A 21,949-nucleotide genomic window follows, 5' to 3' on the forward strand; every position below is an offset into this window, starting at 1 on the left:
TAGTCTGTTGTCTTGTTGCCTGCTTGCTTGTTTAATTAAGGTATATGTCAAGTGAAATGAAGCCTACAACATTAGGTACAGATATAGATCTAGCTATAAATATAGCTATAGCTATAGGTACAGACATCATAGATACAGACAGAGATACAAATATAGATATGTAGATTTAAAGAGACCAGCTAAAGATTAGCACATTTCCAGCAACCCAGAAGTCTCCCTTGTGCCCATCCCAGTCAAATCCCCCACAAAATTTAGCTAACTGAGGCTTGAGTTAGACTCACTTTCAGTTTTCATAAGATTTAGTCTAACTTTGGCTTGCTCTTGTTCCTAATGTGTGGCCTCCTGGACTGTGGGTTGATAGTGTGGCTGACCACTGTCTCCTCAGCCCTGAAATATTGTAGATTTGCTTCTACCCTTTGGAGGTTTTGAACTTAAGTCTTTAGCAACCTTGCCACACACCCCCTCAACCCTCGACACACGCACACACACACACAGCTTCAGAAATTTTTTAAGTGTTTTAAGGGTAAGACCATTGTGTATTTGAGGCAGGCTCTTTCCCTTTCATCTCTGAAGCATTATGAGATCTGTCTTCTAGAAATCTTTCTATTCTGTTTTCTAGAAGCCTTCAGTCCAGCTTCCCAACTTCTTTTGCATAGCCCCCAAATTCAGAAGCTGTCCAAGGGGGAAAACTTGTTATGCATTTAGAGTGCCTTAAATTTCCAATATGTTTTGCGAACTCTTTTTTGACTGCCGAAAAGCATTGTTGACTTTTCTTTCCCTCATCTGTGTCCCTCTGTCTGAGCCAAGTCCAAGCCACACAATGGTGCCCAAATCAAATATTCTCAGGGAAGACAAGAGCTGGTGATTGGCAGTTCACCTTGGAGGGTTCCTCCTCTCTGTAGTTCCAATTCATTTAATCTTCATTGCAGCCATGTTTCTCCAATTTGTTAAAACATGTGATATGTGTAATTTATCCAGGTTTTCCTAGTTGTTGCAGTGCAAGTGTTGGGCTACCATGACCTATTACATCCTACACAGGAGTAGAAGTCCAGACATGTAGTGAAAAAGGTATATGGAAGGACCACTACTCAAGGCATACAAGCAAGAAATAGGTTTAATAAGGACGTGAACAGCAGCATGTTGCAGAGAGCCTTGGAAAAGGCAGCCCTTACAAGATAGTAGCAAGATAGTAGAACTTTGAGTGTGAAAGTAGAAACACAAGCTTAAGGACTTGAACAGATCTGGAGAGAACTGACATCCCAAACCAGACAACATGGAACCCAAGATGAAGATCAGAAGAAATCTTTCCAAAAACTTTTCACAATTATAATTCAATAATCAACTGTGTAGATCTGACTTTTCCAGTAAGACGTAAACTCTAAGATAGGAATTTTGCCTGCCTTCTTTACTTTTGTCACCGTATCACTGGAACAGGGCATACTGACTTCCATTTGGTAGGTTATTAGTTAAACTAGTAATTAATATTTGACCAAAGAAGAAAAGTAGGAATTTTGGGTTCACGTGGTAGAAATCAATAAATACTGTAGCCTACAATCAATCTTCTAGAATTGGCTATAAATAATTGTGCTTATATTAACTATAGAGTAAACATTATAAAATCTCATTGCAGAATCATTTGTTTCTATGATTTTCAGATAACTCCAGTATCCAGATGTTCCAGCTGACTATATCCCAGAAATCCACCTCTGCCTCACTATGGAGGCCACAACCTGTAATGGATCACTGGATGGATCACCTGTCTTCTACCTGGTGGGAATCCCCTCTCTGCCAGAGACCTTCTTCCTCCCTGTGTTTTTTATTTTCCTCCTCTTCTATCTTCTTATCCTTATGGGAAATGTCCTGATCCTGGTGGCTGTGGTGGGAGAGCCCAGCCTCCACAAGCCCATGTACTTCTTTCTGATCAACCTCTCTACTCTGGACATTCTCTTCACCACAACCACCGTCCCCAAGATGCTGTCCCTGTTCCTGCTTGGGGACCACTTCCTCAGCTTCCCTGCCTGCTTATTGCAAATGTACCTCTTCCAAAGCTTCACATGTTCAGAAGCCTTCATCCTGGTGGTCATGGCCTATGACCGCTATGTGGCTATCTGCCGCCCACTGCACTACCCTGTCCACATGACCCCACAGACCAATGCTGTGCTGGCAGCCTGTGCCTGGCTCACTGCCCTCCTCTTGCCCATCCCAGCAGCGGTCAAGACCTCCCAGATGGCATATAACAACATTGCTCGCATCTACCATTGTTTCTGTGATCACTTGGCTCTGGTCCAGGCCTCCTGCTCTGACACCATGCCCCAGACCCTCATGGGCTTCTGCATTGCCATGGTGGTATCCTTCCTGCCCCTTCTCCTGGTGCTTCTCTCCTATGCCCACATCCTGGCCTCGGTGCTTCGCATCAGCTCCCGAGAAGGACGTTCAAAAGCCTTCTCCACCTGTAGCTCCCACCTCCTGGTGGTTGGCACATACTACTCATCTATTGCCGTAGCCTATGTGGCCTACAGGGCTGACCTGCCCCTTGACTTCCACATCATGGGCAATGTAGCATATGCTATTCTCACACCAATTCTCAACCCTCTCATTTACACTCTGAGAAACAAGGATGTCAAAGCAGCCATTACCAAAATCACATGTCTCAAGACCCAGTCTTGATAAGTGCCTTTGAGTTTTAGATGCAGCTAATTCTGCATTCAAGACACCAAATAACAGTGCCCAGGATAGATTAGGAGTTCAGTAAATATTGTTGAATAAATTAATGAACAGAAAATGGCAAAAGAGAATTCAACTGAGCAGACAGTTCCAACAGGCAAAATCAGGTAGACAAGATTATCCATCCATGGATTTCAGCCAGACTTCTAATTAAAATAAAGTCTACACCATTGGCATAAAGTGCTGAGCCCTTGAGGGCTGTTAATGATGCTCTTCTCATTATCAGCAATGTCTAGGGACAAATCCTCCCCTCCTCCAAATATGTTCTAAGGGATGCCATGTAGTTGATCTCTGAGGGATGGTGGGTGCAATTCCCACAGGAGTACCATCTTGAAGGAAAGTTCCTCAGGAGACCTGCTTGAAAGGAGAGAGCTAAGGGTTTAATGGGTCATGGCTCAGCACCAAAAGGCCTTGCCTAGAGATACCACAGGAGACACCACTGTGAACCAGGTTTTAACAGGTGAGTAGGGCTAGGGATAAAGTGCTCCAAGACAGGCAGAGAAGCTGGGATTGGGAAACAGGGCAGGGAGGCCAGGATCTATAAACCAGAAACAGGGATCAAGAATACAGATTGAGTACACAAGATGTAGGCAACCAAGACCCAGGTTGGCTGTGCATACCCTGGCTTGGGACCTTGGACCACATATCCTGGCAGATCTGGACAAGGTGCACCTCTGGGTAGGATTCAAATCATATCGGCCAAGGCTTCCCCCAGGAAAGCTAGACTGATGACAGCAATTACCAGTGGACACATTAGCAAGCTCTGAGCCCTGTGTGTTCCAGGCTGTTGGGTAAACATTGTCCAAGCATTTGCTCCATATGGATCACAACAACCCAGGAGGTCACAGACGAGGGAAATGAACTTCAGGAGGGGGAAGTGACTTGCCCAAGGCCACACTGCTGGAGGTAGGAGCTGGGATTGGAATCAGGTCCTTTCTGACTCACAAGTCCACACACTTGACCACTAAGGTCCACATGACAAGATGAAGGGAAAGGACCCGGCTGGCAACAGGTGCTCACTAGGTGGGATAGTCCTCACCCTCTCCCTTTAGGGCATGGACCACTGTGATATCCAATCTGTCAACCACAGAGGGGGACCCCCAGAAAAGAGCTCATTGAGTTGGAGACCCCCCAGAGGTCTTTTCCTCCCAAGCTCTCACTGCCCAGATGAGAAAACCAAGGTTCAGGGACCCAGAGTCATAGCAGGTGAGTGGCATAGCTGGTCCAGGAGCCAGCACTCTTGGTGGCCAGGTGGGGCTCAGGCCTTTGCAGCAGGCTGGCTCCAGAACACGCTCTCACCCTCACCAGCTGTAGCCTTGGAGGGACCCTCATTCTTGCTGGTTGAAGGGCATAACCATTCCCTGGCAGGCTTAAATGATGAGAGGGGGTGATATATGTGAACTACAGCATCAGCTTGTACTTTCCAGTGACTGATTTTTCTGTCCACCTGTGTAACTGACTGGTGGACAATCCAGACAGGGAGGACCCCTGCCAGGTATGGAGGCAAGTTCTGTGTCTTGGGAGACAGCGCCCTTTGGGCCTGAAGCACAGGATGGCATTGTTCACATGTACTAGGTAATTTCAAGTAAAACAAGGACCTTAACCTGTATGTTAAGTGTAAGAAGTTCCAGCCAAACTTGCTATTTCCTAGGATGGGCCAGTTGAGCGATGCTTTGAGATAGCAAATGCGAAAATCTTTCAGAAATTATTTTGGTGCCCTGCTTCGCTGGTGAGCCAGCACATGTTTGGTGTGCCTGTCGGATAGCCCAGTGCCGCCTGGCAGAGAGAAGCCATGTGCCACCTGTCTACCCAGGTTGTAGCATCTGTACTTCCATCTGCAATGTAGTGGAGCAGAGGAGGGAAGAGAAAACAGTTGGACTTGATGGCCCCTTAGAACTCCTCTGGCCTTGACCCTCTGTGTTTCTGCCTCTCAGATGCCCTACTGTGCATCATCCAGAACTGTCAGCCACAACTGCCTCTCTGATGGCAAAAATTCCCATGGCAGTGCAGCTTGCATTCTTTCAGGTATGAGAAGATCCCAATGACCCAACATCTTAGGATGGGATTTGGATATTAAAGGATAACCCTTTCAGTTTGGGACAAAGAACTTTCACTCTTTTGCTAGATCCTTGGGTCTGACTTCTGGAACATTTCAAAGGAACTTTTGGATTGGCGGATACCACATCTTGTTTCAGCACTCTCCATATAGAGACTCAGATAAAAATATGAAATATAGATTTGTCTGATATTGTCAATAGGGAAAAAAGCAGAAATGGACATAGAAAACCTAGGTCTTAGTATTGTCTCTTCAAATTTCTACCCTGGAAACTTGAACTTCTGGACCTTTCAGGAAATATGGCATAGAAGAAATAGGGACACCTGGGTGGCTTAGTGGTTGAGCGTCTTCCTTCAGCTCAGGGCGTGATCCCGGTCTGGGATCGAGTCCACATCGGGCTCCCTGGGAGGAGCCTGCCTCTCCCTCTGCCTATGTCTCTGTTTCTCTCTGTGTCTCTCATGAATAAATAAATAAAACCTTTAAAATAAGTAAATAAACTTATAAAAAAGAAGAAGAAGAAGAAATAACTCTGTTTTGGGGAACAAAGACCTAAGCTCTGGCCGGGGATCTGCAACTTGCCTGTGGCACCTGGGAAAGCCTTTGCCCATCTGTCCTTCCTTCCTTCCTTCCTTCCTTCCTTCCTTCCTTCCTTCCTTCCTTCCTCTTCTTGAGATTTATTTATTTATTTGAAAGAGAGTGTGGGGAGGGGAAAAGGGAGAGAATCTCAAGCAGACTCCTTGCTGAGCACAGAACCCAACCTGGAGCTCAGTCCCATGACCCTGAGATCACCACCTGAGCCGAAACCATGAGACAGACACTTAACTGACTGAACCATTCAGGTGCCCCAAGCCCCTGCCCTTCCTCTGCTCACTCTCTGGTCTTTGGGGAGAAAGTTGTTGGACATGAAAATAAAAATGCTTTTTTCCAGTTTTTACACTGTTGGTATTAAACATAAGAATGTTGTGAGAAGAGAGAGAAATTAGAAGTGACTCCAGGAAAATCATGGGGACATGATTCATGGAGTCACCAGGATCAATGAGACAGGAATACCAATATCAACATGGATTTCTCAAGGTCCAAAATGGAGGGTGAATCAGTATTTCCCTCAGCTCAAACCCCACAGATCTGAACATTGAAAATCCAGAATCCGTTCTGATTCCTCTGGGAGGGGCTCTTTCACCTTTGAGCAGCTACTGCTAGCCAGTTTCTCTCTGTGGACAATGCCTCCCAGGTCACAAGACAATTTCTACCCAGGTGCCAGGGTGGCCTGCTGGGTGGGGGGCATGCAATGGCTAAACAGGAGCACCTGCTGAGCTTTGGCAGCCAGTAGGAAAGTAAGTCCAATGGAGTCACATAGATACTGTCTTGGATTGTTTGTTGCTGCCAATTGTGGGAGAATCTACTGTCAGTTCTGACTCCAATCAGGAATGATTCTTCCCATCAAGCACATTTTCAGGGTCACTCCCCTCACTGTAACCTAACAAAGAGCCCCACCCTCAGAGATGGGATATGGAGTACTCAGCTTAGATGGAGACAGGCAGAACCACTGCACCAAGTAGACAAGGGAGAAAGGAGCCATTCCCTGGTTAATAATTATGGTTGGAAGATAGCATGTTACCATACACCTTGGAGGAAATCAGCCCCCCCCTAGCAACTTGGTGACAAAGATGTCACTTTTTAAAAACTTAAAGCAAATGCTAAAAGATATAAGAGCTTAGGTGCATAGGTTAAGAGATCTGATATCCCCAGAAAGGATTATATGGAACACAGGAAAGAGGACCAACGGAAGTTCTTCCATAACACTTAACACAACTAATTAAATAATTATGTGATTTATTGCTTAACATCTCTTTCTACCATTGGAATCAGCTCCAAGAAGTTAGAGACCATCTCTGTCTTGTTCAACTATCTACTATATACCCAGCATATAAGACATGGTTGTATATTATAGATATTTTTCCATACTTCATTATAAAAGAAAAGAGAGCTACCTTAATCATACAGTGACCATCACATAATTATCATTCTAGAATCACTGATTGTTCTCATTTCCAGATGTACTTGGTTCCCAGATGTTTCTACTACCTACTTCCTGGGCATCCAGATTAACCCTCCATGGAAACTATAGCCTGTAATGGATCAGAGGATTCCTCACCCATCTTCTACCTGGTGGGCATTCCTTCTCTGCCCAAATCCCTCTTTCTTCCTATCTTCTTTGTCTTTCTCTTCCTTTACCTGCTCATCCTGCTGGGAAATGTCCTGATCCTACTGGCTGTGGTGGCAGAGCCCAGCCTCCACAAGCCCATGTACTTCTTCCTGATTAATCTCTCAGCCCTGGACATCCTTTTCACCACAACCACCGTCCCCAAGATGCTGTCCCTCCTCTTACTTGGGGACCGCTTCCTCAGCTTCCCTGCCTGCTTCCTGCAGATGTACCTCTTCCACAGCTTCTCCTGCTCTGAAGCCTTCATCCTGGTGGTCATGGCCTATGACCGCTATGTGGCTATCTGCTGCCCACTGCACTACCCTGTCCTCATGACCCCACAGACCAATGCTACACTGGCAGCCTGTGCCTGGCTCACTGCCCTCCTCCTGCCCATCCCAGCAGTGGTGCAGACTTCCCACTTGGCTTTTGACAGCACTGCTCACATCTATCACTGCTTCTGTGACCACTTGGCCGTGGTCCAGGCCTCCTGCTCTGACACCATGCCCCAGACCTTCATGGGCTTCTGCATTGCCATGGTGGTATCCTTCCTGCCCCTTCTCCTGGTGCTTCTCTCCTATGCCCACATCCTGGCCTCGGTGCTTCGCATTAGCTCCCGAGAAGGACGTTCAAAAGCCTTCTCCACCTGTAGCTCCCACCTCCTGGTGGTTGGCACATACTACTCATCCATTGCCATAGCCTATGTGGCCTATAGGGCTGACCTGCCCCTTGATTTCCACATCATGGACAATGTGGTATATGCTATTCTCACACCTGTCTTCAACCCTCTCATCTATACGCTGAGGAACAAGGATGTCAAAGCAGCCATCACCAGAATGGCATGTCTCTGAAACCCAAGGAACGCTGGGGAACCCTGATGCATAGGTGTAACTTGATCTACACACAAATGCTGATAACATTGGAGGGGAAAGTAGACCATTCAGATAGCCGAATAGAACAATAATTCTCAAAATACAGTCCTAGGTGTTCCTCCTCCATTGTAATAAAATAATGATTTTTCTTTCCTTAATTCACAAATGAAATGTGTAGGGTTTTTCCATTCAATGTTTAAGTTGTGAAACCCAAATCTCACAAGACTGTGTAGATAATTGTGGTCACATTTCCATTAGTTCAAACAAGTTTGAATCTCAGAGACCTGCAAGAACTTCAGTCTTTCCCTTTGTTTTTCTTCTTCCCATATTTTCAGATGTTCCCAGGATTGACAACAGATAATGTGAATCATCCTTGCCCTTTTCTGCTGTGGTAGCAACTCAGAAATCCCCTTCAATGAAAGAATCTGAAACTGCTACCCTTTCAATCCTGGTTGCCTGCAAATTCACTGCCAGTGCAAATATTTTAACACTAGTCATAGGAAATTTACCTCTGGTATCTAGACGCTCCTGTCATAAAAGTAGAGCATGCCCTTCCTCTAGCTTCTGCTTAGGCAAGGGGTGTTCCTTCCCAAATCTGCATGGGCATTGCAAAGCATTATGGATCCTTTATCTCTCAGCCATTCCATAACAATGGGGAACTAACTAGAGTAGTTTCCCGTATGGTTAGAATGCTGTGTCCATGACTTCTACTCTTTCTCAAAATATAGTCCCACATATTCCTCTTTCTGGCCTTAGCACCCAGGCCAGGCTCCTTATTCCCTTCCCCCATGCCAAATTATCTCTTGAAGACCTGTCCGGCTTGTCCAGCCAGGGACATACAGACAATACAGTGAAAGTGTCTGGGGGACCCAGGTGATAGATATCCTCATCTCTGGCTCATCACAGGTATTCTCATTCCAATTTCCAGGCTTCAAATGTTTGCCACTCGTGGTACTAACTTTAACCATTATCCTATTGCATAAAACTCAGTATAGTGGGAAATCCAACTGGTCATGCAATTTGACAAAGAATATGATTTGATCCTGGACTCCATGTCCAGCCATCTCATGATCCTGTTATGGTCAGAAAGGGTTTCCTGAAGGAGAATGATATCAAGGCTCTCAGTCTCCTTGTTTATTGGCCTTGAGCCAGAAACAGGACTCATGTTCTTCTACCTAAATCATATTCTTTTTTTTTTAAAGGTTTTTAAATTTTGTTTATTCATGAGAAACACACAGAGAGAGGCAGAGACATAGGCAGAGGGAGAAGCAGGCTCCCCGCAGGGAGCCTGATGTGGGACTCGATCCCAGGAACCCAGGATCATGACCTGAGCCAAAGGCAGATGCTCAAACACTGAGCCACCCAGGCATCCCTACCTAAATTGTATTCAATCTGCAGCACTTCCCTTAGTCCTTGAAATTGGTGTCTAGACCTCTATGGGACTACATTCCTCAAGGTCTAAAAAAGACAGCTTAATAAGTTGCTTTGTCTCTGAGTTCCATAAGCTATTAGAACTTAACCTAAGGACCTGGAAGGGAAATTTTTCTTATTTATGTATTTATTTTTTGCTCTTTACTACCACCCAATAAACAACTCCACAAATATTGCCACGTTACTACTAAAGTTCTGTCTGATGCAACTTCTCTTCTGGCCCCAGTTTCAGTTTTAGTTCAGGGCTGTGGTTTCCTGTGTGCCAGGAGGAGCATTATGGCATCTCTTCATCTTTAGTTCCCCTTCTAGATGGAAAAATGACTGAATCATATGGAGAGTGGATTATGGTGCTGCGGAATCCCAGGCTAGTTCCACCCCACTCATGGTGTCCCTGTGGCTCCCTCTAAACATTTTTTAGGAGTAAACATGAAATAATAGCAGCAACAACAATAACAATAATAATGTTTCCCACCTGCAGCCTTAACTGACATGAGGCACAGTATCTTGTATATCTCCCAGTTAAAACAATAGTTTCAACTTTGTGCATCAAAAGACACTATCAAGAAAGGGAAAAGGCAATCCCAAGAATGGGAGAAAATATTTGCAAAGCATATACCTGACAAGGGATTAATATTCAGAATATATAAAGAACTCCTACAACTTAACAACAAAAAAATTAACACAATTCAAAGATGGGCAAGTGAGTTAAATAGACATTTATCCAAGAAGATATAGAAATAGCAAATAGGGGGATAGAAAGACACCCAACATCACCAGTTATTAGGGAAATGCAAATCAAATCAAAATGAGAACCCACTTCACACAAATTAGGATGAGAGTTGTTAGGAAACACATACACATGGAAAAAAGCAAGTGTTGGTGGGGATGTGAAAAAATTGGAACACTTGTGCTTTGCTGGCGGCTCATGAATACAAAAGCCTAGCCTAGTATCTGGCCCCCAGTGAGTGCTCAGTGTAGAACAATGCTATCCAGGGGACCGTGATTTCTGTGATGATGATATGCACTTCGTACAGTGTAACACTAAAGTCCTGTTCTTAGAACATGAAAACTGTTCTGTGATTATCTTTGCACTTTTACTTTTCCTGTAAGTGGACCGGGTGCCCCTAAGACCTGCTACCCCCAAGAGGGACCCAGCACAGGATGGATGGGCCTGCTCGAGCACATACACACAGATTCACCTTTCCTCTCCCAAGCTTCCAGATGCCCTAATTGGCCTCCAGAGGGGAAACAGATCTCATTGAAGGGCCCTAATTAATCCCTAGGAATTCAGTTCCCCACATTCTCCTCTCGTTCCACATCAACTCCCCAGTTACTTGTTCCAGACAGGAAAGGAACTTTGCAGACTCCCCGAGGAAAGAGAGGCCTTGGGAGAGGATGACATGTGTGGTTGGTGCTGACTATCGTAATGAGGCCCCAGGAAACTCTGCCTTGTCAAAGCAGACCCCAAACTTGGAAAGTGAATGCTAATAACCTTTCCCTGCTCCTCTTCTGGCTGCATGCCCAAACTCACTTTGCCCCATGTCATAGCCATTTACATTCTTACCTGACTCCCCATGGGCATCTCTGTTCACCAAGTTCTTTCCATTCCATGGTTCTGGAGGCAGGGTCTGTCTCTGCCCTGGCAGGTTGTCACTGCTGGAGGTCCTGCCCTCATGAAATCTATTTCCATCAAACTCTCCTGCCCATCCTTCAACGCCCAGAGCTAATGCTCCTCTGTGAACTCTTAGTCCAATGCCAGACAGGCCACCTCACCCTCCCTGAGGCCTATGGTCTGTGGCTCATGGCAGAGCTTCTAGTGCTGAGGGCTTGGAACAGAGCTGGTTGTGTGCATACCACTCTTCTGGCCACAACCCCAGATCCAGAAGTGAGTAGAAGCTGCATCTGAGGCAGAAGAGGCCTCAGTCTTAGATCTGCAATATTGGCATCTTTACTCCAAAGTGGATGATGCCTTGCATTATGCTTGTAGCAATAACTTAATAGTGGCTTCTACAGTCAAAGAAAATTCGGAAACAGGACCCAAAGATTTCCTTACCTGCACGACTCCTCAGAGCCTTTACTAGGCTCGTATCCATTGGGAATCTCTGAGAGGGTTATAATGATGCAGCAGTTCTGAGACTTTCTCACTACAGATCTTTTTGACTCCTGAGCATCTTATGTGACCAGTATTCTGTTGAACCACTCTTGAAAATTCTAACATAGATCACAATTCACATATACTCAGTCCAGTTGGAGGAAAGTCATTTTAGAGCTTCATCTTATACCATATTCCCAAATAAACCCTAGGTGAGTTAAAGAATGAATGTAAGGGGATCCCTGGGTGGCGCAGCGGTTTGGCGCCTGCCTTTGGCCCAGGGCGCGGTCCTGGATATCCGGGATCGAATCCCACGTCGGGCTCCCGGTGCATGGAGCCTGCTTCTCCCTCTGCCTGTGTCTCTGCCTCTCTCTCTCTCACTGTGTGCCTATCCTAAATAAATAAAAGTTAAAAAAATTAAAAAAAAAAAAGAATGAATGTAAGAATGAAAGTATAAAAAAGAAAGGAAATGTAGGTGGGAACTGTGGATTCCCAGAGCCTGGCTCAGAGCCTGGCCCACAGTGCTCTGTGATGATCTGTGGGATGAACACGGGGTCTGTAGTGTCACTGACAGATATGCTATGGAGGTAACATGTGATTTAGGGTCTTAAAAAGGCTGCTTCAGCTGCTAGATTGATGAGTATCCATTTTGACCATATTCCTCCTATGAAATTACATCTAGGAAACTAATAACCTCATACTTGGAAAAGCTCCCTTACGGCACCACTTAATGGGACCATCACATCAAGCCCACCTACATAAAATTAGACTTTCATCCAAAGCAGTGACTTCAGCCCTGAGACAATGGTTCCCTGAAATACAGAGAGGGACCTGGGGAGACTCTCCTGGCCTTTCTCTGGTTGGGGCCAGCTTTCTGATCAGGACTCATTTCTTTGAAGGGCCCTATGAGTCCAAGCCCCAGAAACAATCTAACAGTATGGACATCCTAAGCTCAGGTCTGGCTACCATCACCCCTGGGCAGTTGGAGATACAGAGTGTCCACATGCTCACCACCCAATGCCAGAGTGGGAATGTGGTATGCTGGGTGGGCTCCTGGGGCCTTAGATTCTGGTGTCTAGTCCAAACATTCTGGGGCAACTAGGCAAATCCTCCCCTACCCTGTGCCTCAGTCAGCTAAAGCATTGAGACCTGTAACCCCTGATGTGACAAAACCAGCAGGGGGCCAAGTGAGGATGGGAATTCAGTAGAAGCCTCCCCTCATCCCTGAGCTTCTCCTGCTGAGCTCACTCTGACCACTAGAGGAGAGGTCCCTTTTGCCCAACCTCCTCTCTGTCTCTTCTGCAGTTCTGCTCCAGCCTTGTGTCCCCACTCCAGATGGCAGGCACCGGAAGAGCCCCAGCACTGGCTCTACACTGACTTGCTAGGTGGCCACCGCCCCTCTTTGGGCCTCCATTTCTCCAACTGTACAATGGGGGATTATAGGAGGTTACCTCTGGGCCCCCTGTGGCTCAGACATTCTCTGGTCATCAGCAGGAGGAGGGAGAAGAGGCAGCATCATTCATACCTCAGGCTGTAGGGACTCCATGGAACAGGTCCCCTGTGGGGCTTAGAACTCCAGAAGCTTCTGGAGAGGCTGGAGCAGGGGCCAGTCTGGGAAGGTCCAGTTTTCAGAGCTGAAGAGAGGGCAGGGGGAAGGTGGGGGAGAACAGTCTGAGCAAAGGAATTAAAGAGGCAAGTGAGGAGGCCAGCCTGAGGGAGCAGATAGGTGGGGGACAGGAAGACAAGACAGGGCCAGGTCATGCAGGATCTTAAATGTCCAGGAAGCTGAAGAAGGGTTTGACACAGGGTCAGATATGTGCTTTGGGAGGGTCATGTGACCTGAACATGGAGAAGGGTGGGCAGAGGCTGGAACACCAACTAAGAGGCTTCTGCATCGGTTCAGGAGAAAAAGGTAAGTACTGAGGTGAGGTAGTAGCCATAATAGGAGGGGGGAGGGGTGGAAACTGAGGGAGAGATGGCAGGACTTAGTCACTGACTGTCTCTGGGCTCGGAGACCTGAATTATCTCATAGATCACATACAGAAATCTTACAGACACGGAAAATGAGATCTGAAGCTGGTCAAAGCTCTGCTGAAAGTCATAACAAAAAAATAGTGGTGAGACTGGATCCAGGTATCCTGGCCCCTAGGCCCAAACCCTTTGCCCACAGTGGCACAAAAAACAGAGGTAAAGTCTTCAATGCCAAGCCTCAGAATTTGGAACATTCCCATGAACCATTGGGAGCCAAAGCAGATTCTTACTATTTGGCCACATTTCCTGTTTCATTGCTTCCCCAACATGGAGCCTTCCAGTGCTGTTGCTAACATGCACGAGTTGGCTGTTTGTAGGTCACCCCAAACCCCTGGGTCTTTACATGGAAAACAAAGGCAATCTCTCATCTTTACTAGGAGAAAGCACAAAGCCCAGGAGATAAAGAGAATCACCTAAAGCCATGCCAAAAGTTAGTAGCCTGGATTTCCCCCCAAATCCCAGGACAGCTCTCCTATCCCCTGGTAATGAAATGCAAAAGCCTGAAATCATGGGCCTAGAGAAGGAAGAGTCTGACCCAAGGTCATCACAAGTAGGTGGCAGAAGCAGAACCTTGAGCCCAGATGAGATCCCCAGGGCAGTGTGGCAGCCAGCTTAGCTGCCTCCCCCTTTCTGCCCTCCCCTCCACAGCTACAGTCCTGTGAGGATGTCTGCATCCCAACTCCCTCCCTCAGCCGTCACTGTGCCCCCATCTGTCTTGCCGGGGGCCAGTGCTGGGACATCTCCAGGCTGCCTTCAATTATGAGCCAATAAATATGAGATGTGCTGTGCAAGGAGCTGCCGCTTGGGCCGCCAGCCCCACCCCCAGTATCCCTGCCAGCCTCTGCGCCAAGGAAGATTGGATTTTGTGCCGGTTCATTTTTTATCTCTAGTCCATGTCGGATGGGGAGATATGGGACGTGGGCAGTAGATAATTTTATCCTTCCCCCACTTATTGAGTGCAGCACTGAGATGGGGTATGTGATGTCCTCAAGTCGACTGCTACCATCACATGGGGAGGTCTCCCACCCAAGCCACCAGCTCTGGGTTCCTGCTCTCTGCTGGGGCAAAATGACTGGTATAGCACAAAGAGTCTCGGGCAGGAAGACAATGGACTCAGGTTCAAGCCTGAGCAAGCCTCGGGCAAGTGTCTGGAGACATTCTGTGAGGCCATTCTTTATGCCAAGCCCTGTGCAGGCAAGCAGGGGCCACAGAGCAGAATCAGACCTGAACCCTGCCCTCCAGGAGCTGGCAGTCAACTCCCTGCAAACAGACATCCCTGTGGAGGGGTGGTAGCTGGTGGCTCCAGACGTAAAGGGTGAGGATGTGTCAGGCAGGGAATGAGGGAAGAGAAGGGAAGGAGACTTTCGGGCAAAGAGAATGAGTGACCAATGTATGCTCAGAGACCTGTGAATGTGGCTAGGACACATTTAGACAGAATAGGGGAGAGAAAAGTTTTAAGCAGGTAACTGTCATGATCAGATCTACATTTTAGAAAAATCTCTCCACCTACCTTTGGAAAAGCAGATTTAGGAGGGGATTGTGATGGAGAATGAAGGCAGGGAGTTCTGTGAGGAGGCTGATGCCATCGGTGGTCCAGGAGAGAGAAGATGAGGCCCTAGATTAGAGCAATAACATGAATCTGGAAATAATAATCACTGCCATCATTATGAGGACAACTACCAGTAAGTGTTATGACGAGATGGACACAGGGTAGTATTTACACCAGTGTTTCTAATCCTCAAAACAAGTCTTTAAAATAGGTTATTATCCTACTTAGGAAATTTTCCTAATTAGGAAATTAAGCCTTGGGTAAATTAAGAGAGTTGCCCAATGTCACATAGCCAGTAAGTAGCAGAGGCAGCATTTCAACCCAGATCTGTGCAACCCGAAAGTCCATACACTTACAGCTAAAATCTACAGTTTTCAGGGAGTCCATGGGGCCTAGGGTCCATCTAATTTCTGCTGTCATTTAGATGTGGAAAGCAAAGGACAGAAGACTCACGGAGTCTGTACATACTTCTGTCCAGGGAAGCCAGGTGGGGAGAGGGAGCACAGGAGGAGGGGCAAGTTTGGGAGCAGCATGGTCTTGGCCATGGGATTTGAGAGCAGTTCAATATGTGGGTGTGAAGCCCAGAGCTAGCCTGGAGACAGAGATTTGGGAATGGCTGACCACAAGGTAGCCACAGTTGTGAGAGTGGATTAGCTCATTAGAGGGAGTGTTTACAGCTAATAGAAAATCAAGGCTGAATTTAAGAGAATTACAGTCCTTAGAGGATGAGCAGCAGGAAGATACATGCAAACATATTTTCCAATACTTGTAGTTGCCGAGAAAGAAGCCACAGCCCACCATGGCCAAATGCTAAATGAGCGAAGAAGCCTTAAAAATGGTGTGCCCGCAGTGAAATGGGACAGCGCGAGGATGGGTCTGTCACCTCCATACTCGGATGTCGTGTTGGCTGGCTAAGATGCTAGAGCAGATGGGAGCCAAGAGGCGGAACTCTGGCAAACGGAAGAGACTCAGCTCAAGCCTCATCACCAGTTGGGTTTTACCAAAGGACCCAATGTTTACCTTTGCTCCTCTTTTTAATCTTGATTATATTTGTTGCAGAACTACCAGATCTGTAACAGGTTTTACAATTTACATAGCTGGTTTCATGTTTGGTTGATGGGTTTTTTCAGCTTTGATGGGCATGCAGGTTTTCCTCTGGAAATGTGAGGGCACCATCTCCATCTGCTTAGGGCAGAGTGGGAGGAGTGGAAGTCAGTTTGAAGAAGGGTGAAGAAGTCTAGACGGCAAGAGGAGAAAGTTTTTCCAGAAAATGGGCTGTGGTGGGAGGAAAGGAAGAGAAATAGCTGCAGAGTAACATGGGATGGAGGATGTTGTTGGCATGGAAAAGTCACAAATGTGTTGGGTGTTGAGGAGCCAGTGGAGATATAACTTAAAGGTGCGTGTGTGTAGGGGGTGGGGAGGGTGATTGATGGAACCCTCCTGGAGGAAGTGGGCAGAGAATGGGCTCTGGGGCCTCACATTGGATTAGAGGCAGCTGTGGGGCCACTATGCTGTAGCATGGTGATCAAGAGCTTGAGGTCTACAGTGAGATGGCTTGGCTGTGAAACTTGGTTCGATCAGGATGATGTGACTGTGGCCAACTTACTTCACCTGAGGCAGAGGTATCAGTTCCTTGCTTCCAAAATGGGAGTACTGAAAGAGCCTGTCCTATAGTGTTGTGATGAAGACCCAATGAATTGGTACATGTAAAGTGCTTACAACAGTGCCTGGCACATATAAAGTGCTTGATAATACTTAGCTATTAGCTAACTCATCTTATAAAGCTAGAGGGAAGGCAGGAAATACCAGGGTGGTGTGTGGAAGCACCACTTGAATGGAATTAATGATGCTAGAGCTCACGCCAACAGCTTGCCTCGTGAGCCAAGGATATGTAGTTAGAGCTGGCTTCACCTCCACTCACCAGGCCAAACGTCAGTGTTTTCATCTGGACAAAGCCTCTTCTCAAGGGTGACTGTAAAGTGTTCATAACATAGTGGGTAAAGCATTGAACACCAGGCCAGGTGCTTAGAGGTGCTCAGTGAATACTTAGTTGTCACCTACTCCCTTCCCAGTGACAGAGACCTTGGCAGGAGGTCTGTGAAAGACAGCAGAGCTGGGGTCTGGAATTTTAAGTGGGAGAAGTTTTGCTGTGGTAGGGAGTGGAAGGTGGGGGCTGGAGGGCACTGCAAGGGGTCTGGATGGGACAGTTGCCCCACCCTGGGTCTAGGCTGGCCAGGAGAGGAAGAGAGGCCAAGAAAAGCTGCAGAGGTGAGGAAATCCAAGGTTGGAGGCCTCCATGAGGGTGAAGCCAAAAGGAAAGGGCCAGGAGAAAGGTCTGTGGTGTGAGAGGAGGATTTCTGAATTTCATTCAAAGTCTTCCAAGTACTTACCATGTGCCAGGTGCCCTGTGGGCCCTTTATGCATGAGCCCATCCAACCTCAGTCTTCGTCTGCTAAGAGGCATGGCAGTCCAAGGGCCTGTCCCTCCCACGGATCTGTGAGGGCCTTGGGACCCCCTGATCATGGCCAGATTCCCTCTGCCATGCATATGAATTGGGACAGGTGGGAGCATCTCATAGTAAGAAATGAAGACTCCAACGTGGCCCTGAGGGAGGAACCACGGAGTTGGTTATAGCCATGAAAAGTCACGTGTAAGCAAAAGTTAAACGCAGCTAGCTGGCTGAGTGGCCGGGCTGGAATTAGAATCCAAGAGCTTTCTTCCTCCAGAGCCCACTCCTCCTGCCCCAAAGGAACCAGAGCTGCTTTTCTTCATCCCCAGCTCTTACCCTCAGGCCCTGTTGCCTTGGAGAGAGCAGGCACTTTCTGCCTGCAGTGGCTGGGCATCAAGTTTTAGGGCCCTGGGGAGGGTAAGAAAAGACATGCAGGCCCCAGGGCAGGGAGGAGGCAAGGGCCAGATCTGAGCAGTGGAGGTGAGGATAAAAGCTTCCCCAGACTGGGTCCCAGGTCTACAGAAGGTCTGATAATCTTCTTGGACTCCCACAATTTCCTAGTAAAGTCAGCACCGTCATCCCCATTTTACAGCTGGAGAAACTGAGGCTCAAATATGACCACCTTTCCAAGGCTACAAAGCCAATAAGCAACAAAGCTGGGATTTCCCTTCTGGTCTCCTGACTCCAAGCCCAGGCTCCTCCTGCCACTGTAGCTACTTCCCAGGAATTGGCTTCTTCCTGAGGAGCTCCCCTCCCCCATCCCCCACCCCACCCCCACCCCCGCCCCATCCCAGGTCTGCCATGAAACATGGAATGGCTGTGGCTTTGGCCCAGTAGCCTCCCTCTCTGGATATCAGCTGAATGGGGAGGGGTCTGCCGGATTGCTAAGGTCTGGCTGCCTGCTCTTGCAGGGGGTCACAGATGCCACCCACAGACCCCACTGCCAGGCATCATGCCGGCCACTCCCCCTCCTCCCTAATAATTAATCTCCAGCCAACAGTCCCAGCTGCAGTGCTTTCATCATCCAATTACCGGGGCTGCTGGCACAATCAATCTTAGTCACACAAATGCAGGCAAATCTGCTGCTATTTGCGTGGCCATTACTGTGCATAGGACGTTGGGACTCAGGTCATTTGCCTTTCTGATGTGGAGTCCTGCCCCCACTGCCTATCTTCTCTGCCGCCATCATTTCTCTTTGGTAGCTGTCCCCATCCCCTTCCACCACAGATCCCTCTCAGCACACATCCTCTGTCCCCCTCTCCTATCTTTAGGCAATGGGGTCAAGATCAGAAGACTCCATGTGACCTTGGTCGAGGCAGTTCACCTCTCTGAGCTTCTATTTCTTCACTGTAAAACAGAAATAACATCACTGACCTCATAGGGTTTTGTGAAAAATAAATATCCCTAATGTGGCACACACCTCACTGGTGGTACATAGGATGTCTGTTGGTCATCTCTGCTAATTTTTTAATAGTTACATATTTATTTTAGTGTGTGTTAGGAAAAAAACTAATATAAAAAACCTATGATTTCATGAATATTATTACTTAGGGGATAATGAGATTAGGTATATACATAAAATATGCTAAAGAAAAATACTAAGAATACATAGATTTAGCAAAAATCATGAAGGAGGCATAAGAACAAGAGAAGTGTGGAAACCCAGAAGTCACAGCTGTGCGGTGCTTGCCTTCATAAATATTTGTTTTGTTCTCCATCCTCCCAGTTCCTGCAGAGGGGAATTGTGGGGCAGGGCGGGGGGGAAGCGGGGCTACAGAGGGAGGGGAGCCATTCTGCTCTGAGAGGTGACCCAACCTAACCCAGGGTTGGGGGGAGGTCATCTCAGGGCCCCTCACTCATGTAAGAAATCTGCCCCCGACCTACTACTCCATGCAGGCCCTGTGATGGGAGCTGGCAACACAGAACTCAAATAGCAGCTCCCTCCCTGCCTTTGTGGAGCTCCTAAGTCTCTCTCCCTTCAAAACTAAATATGCTCAGTGTCTTTAAATGCAGCTGCCATGACTTTACTTGGCAGGATATAGAGTAGGACTTCCCCTGAGGTCTCAGGCTTGTAGAATTGTACCAAAGGCCCCAGCTGAGGACAGGAGGCTCTAAGACCACACTCTAGCGAGACACTCTATAAAGAAACACATGGAGTTCTTAGGAGCGGGGATGTTGGCGTAGCCCTGTGAGGAGTGCGGTGTTCCTGTGGAGAAGTTACCGCCATGATGGAGAATGGGAACTATTCCAGAACTCCTTAGAGAAACTGGGCATGCCTGACAGAAGGGGAACCTCACTCTTTTTTTAAGATTTTATTTATTTATTCATGAGAGACACAGAGAGAGAGGCAGAGACACAGGCAGAGGGAGAAGCAGGCTCCATGCAGGGAGCCCGATGTGGGACTTGATCGCGGAACTCCAGGATCACTCCCTGAGCCAAAGGCAGACGCTCAACCGCTGAGCCACTCAGGCATCCAGGAACCTCACTTTCTTACCCGGGCAGAAAGCTTGCTGAGCTGAGAACCCACAGGCCCACCTTGAACAGCACAGAGCCTGGGGTGAAGTTTCTAGTAGAGTGATCTAGTGATGGGAATCCACTGAGGGGGAGCTGTTCCATCCAGCAGCAATGAAAGGAATGTGTGAGGTGTTCCAGGAAGGATTCAGAGGACCCCCTCCTAGTTCTTCCTGGATGTAGGGAGGCCTGGAAAAAGAACACAGAAGCTCCCAGGCTCCACACGAAGAGCCCACAGGTTAGAATAGGGCATGGCTCCTTCGGGCTGTCCAGACAGCCTCACACCAGGTCAGGGTGACCCCACCTATAGAAGAGGCTGGGCCTTGGACCTCTGCCAGAGTCAAAGGTCAACTCAGCTGCCACCACTGAGCAAGACCTGATGACAAAGGGGGCGGAGGGGTGCCAAGAAAATCAGGCCCAACATCTCACCAATCAGTCTCAAGTGGAACGGGACTGAAGCAGATCCTGTGCTCAGGCACACGCACAGAACTTCCTTCTCTTGAAAGCCACGACCTCGTTCAGGGCATCTGTTACCCATTGGAAACAACAGTTACTAAGTGATGCTTCAGGGCAGTTTTGAAAGACCAGGCAGAGGCTGCTGGGATCAGCCACAGGCCCTGCCATCCGATTCCAGGTTACCTGCAGCCCACAGCGAGTTGGGCAGAGATTGCCACCTGGTGGACAATATTGGCAGTGCCACAGGGCTCCAGGTGAAGTCCCAGTCTGGGAGCATTCAGGCTCCTGACATTGTATGACCTTGGGCAAATCACTGCCACTCTCTGAGCCTCCCATTTGTCATCTAAAATGTGGGATAGCGGGGCAGTCTCATGGGGCCAGGGTGAGCATTAAACTAAACAATCGCACCGATGTACCTGTCCTGGGCAGGCCTTCAGTAAAGGTTTGACCTACCTGGATCTCATTCCAGCAGGACTCCGAGCAAGGGTCAACCCCAGGAGATGGGGGATGGTGGACAACAGGATGAGGCAAATTCACAGAGATCTCTGCTCCTCGGGTTTCTCGCACAGCCACCACCCAGAGAACTGTTCTCAACCCAAACCTGGACAGTTCCTGGGGCTTACAGGTGTGCAGGAAAGTGGAGTGCTGACTCTAGAGTCTCTGGACCAGGATACTTGATTCCAGCATCAGTTTCATCACTTGCTGTGTGACCTTCAACAAGGTATCTGTGCAAGTCTATGCTTCTATTTCTTCTTTTATACAGAGCAGGTAATCACTGTTGCCCCAGAGGAGCAGTGACGGCTGGCTGGGCAGCCTGATAGGACATGATGGGGCTCACAGCCCTCACTAGCACCAGCCCTTCCGGTTGCCAGTAGCGAGGCGTCCTCCACGGGTCACCATGGTTCAATGGATCTCAGAAAGACCCTTGATGGCTCTAGACTCACTGACAAACTACCTCAGTCCCCCTGGTACTGCCCAGAGATGGAAACAAGTTGCGAACAAGGCGGGGGAGGAGGGGTTGGGAGGACAAGCTTGCCCATTCCTGCCCTGTTGCATCACATAGACACACTCTGAATCCTCTCAACAACCTGAGGTTCATGTTATTGTGCTCACTTTACAGAGAAGAAATGCAAGCTCAACGAGTTTAGTAAATTGCCCAAGGTCTTACAGTACTGTGTTTTGGTTTTCTGTGTGTTTTTTAAAAAAGGAAGAAAGGAAGGAAGGGGGAAGGAGCGAGGTTTAAAAAAAGAAAGAGAACTAAGAGCCTTTATTGCTGCTTCAAGCTTCCTCTTGATTCCCGGCATAACCCTGATTTCCTATCATTTTGCTCTTTTCCATAAGATTCTGGGATGCCTGGGTGGCTCAACAGTTGAGCACCTGCTCCTGGCTCAGGGCGTGATCCGCTCTCTCAGGATCGAGTCCCACATCAGGCTCCCTGCCTGGAGCCTGCTTCTCCCTCTGCCTACGTCTCTGCCTTTCTCTCTGTGTCTTTCATGAATAAATATTTTTTTTAAAAAAAGATTCTATTCAATGAATTACATTCTCCCAAATGTCATTTTAAAGTGTTACCCTCCC

The 21,949-nt window shown here is 47.7% G+C and overlaps 3 protein-coding genes across 3 annotated transcripts in view; 2 read left to right on the forward strand and 1 right to left on the reverse strand.

The window, feature by feature from the left end:
* Positions 1 to 1,659: 1,659 nt before the first annotated feature.
* LOC112667416 (olfactory receptor 2AT4) lies at positions 1,660 to 2,831 on the forward strand. The gene has a single exon (XM_035703863.2). It carries the CDS (start codon positions 1,717 to 1,719, stop codon positions 2,665 to 2,667), a length of 951 nt encoding a protein of 316 aa, XP_035559756.1. The 5' UTR covers positions 1,660 to 1,716; the 3' UTR covers positions 2,668 to 2,831.
* Positions 2,832 to 6,845: 4,014 nt separating this feature from the next.
* LOC112667825 (olfactory receptor 2AT4-like) lies at positions 6,846 to 7,834 on the forward strand. Its single transcript, XM_025459881.3, has one exon. It carries the CDS (start codon positions 6,896 to 6,898, stop codon positions 7,832 to 7,834), a length of 939 nt encoding a protein of 312 aa, XP_025315666.1. The 5' UTR covers positions 6,846 to 6,895.
* Positions 7,835 to 19,946: 12,112 nt separating this feature from the next.
* Positions 19,947 to 21,949, reverse strand: part of NEU3 (neuraminidase 3) — a 35,945-nt gene continuing 33,942 nt past the window's right edge. The window contains exon 4 of the mRNA XM_049098863.1: positions 19,947 to 20,107. Within this exon, the coding sequence (XP_048954820.1) occupies positions 20,082 to 20,107 (26 nt within the window). The 3' untranslated portion in view covers positions 19,947 to 20,081. The remainder of the gene's footprint in view (positions 20,108 to 21,949) is intronic.

The sequence above is a fragment of the Canis lupus genome, chromosome 21 (genome assembly GCF_003254725.2).
Source record: "Canis lupus dingo isolate Sandy chromosome 21, ASM325472v2, whole genome shotgun sequence".
Classification (NCBI taxonomy): Eukaryota; Metazoa; Chordata; class Mammalia; order Carnivora; family Canidae; genus Canis; species Canis lupus.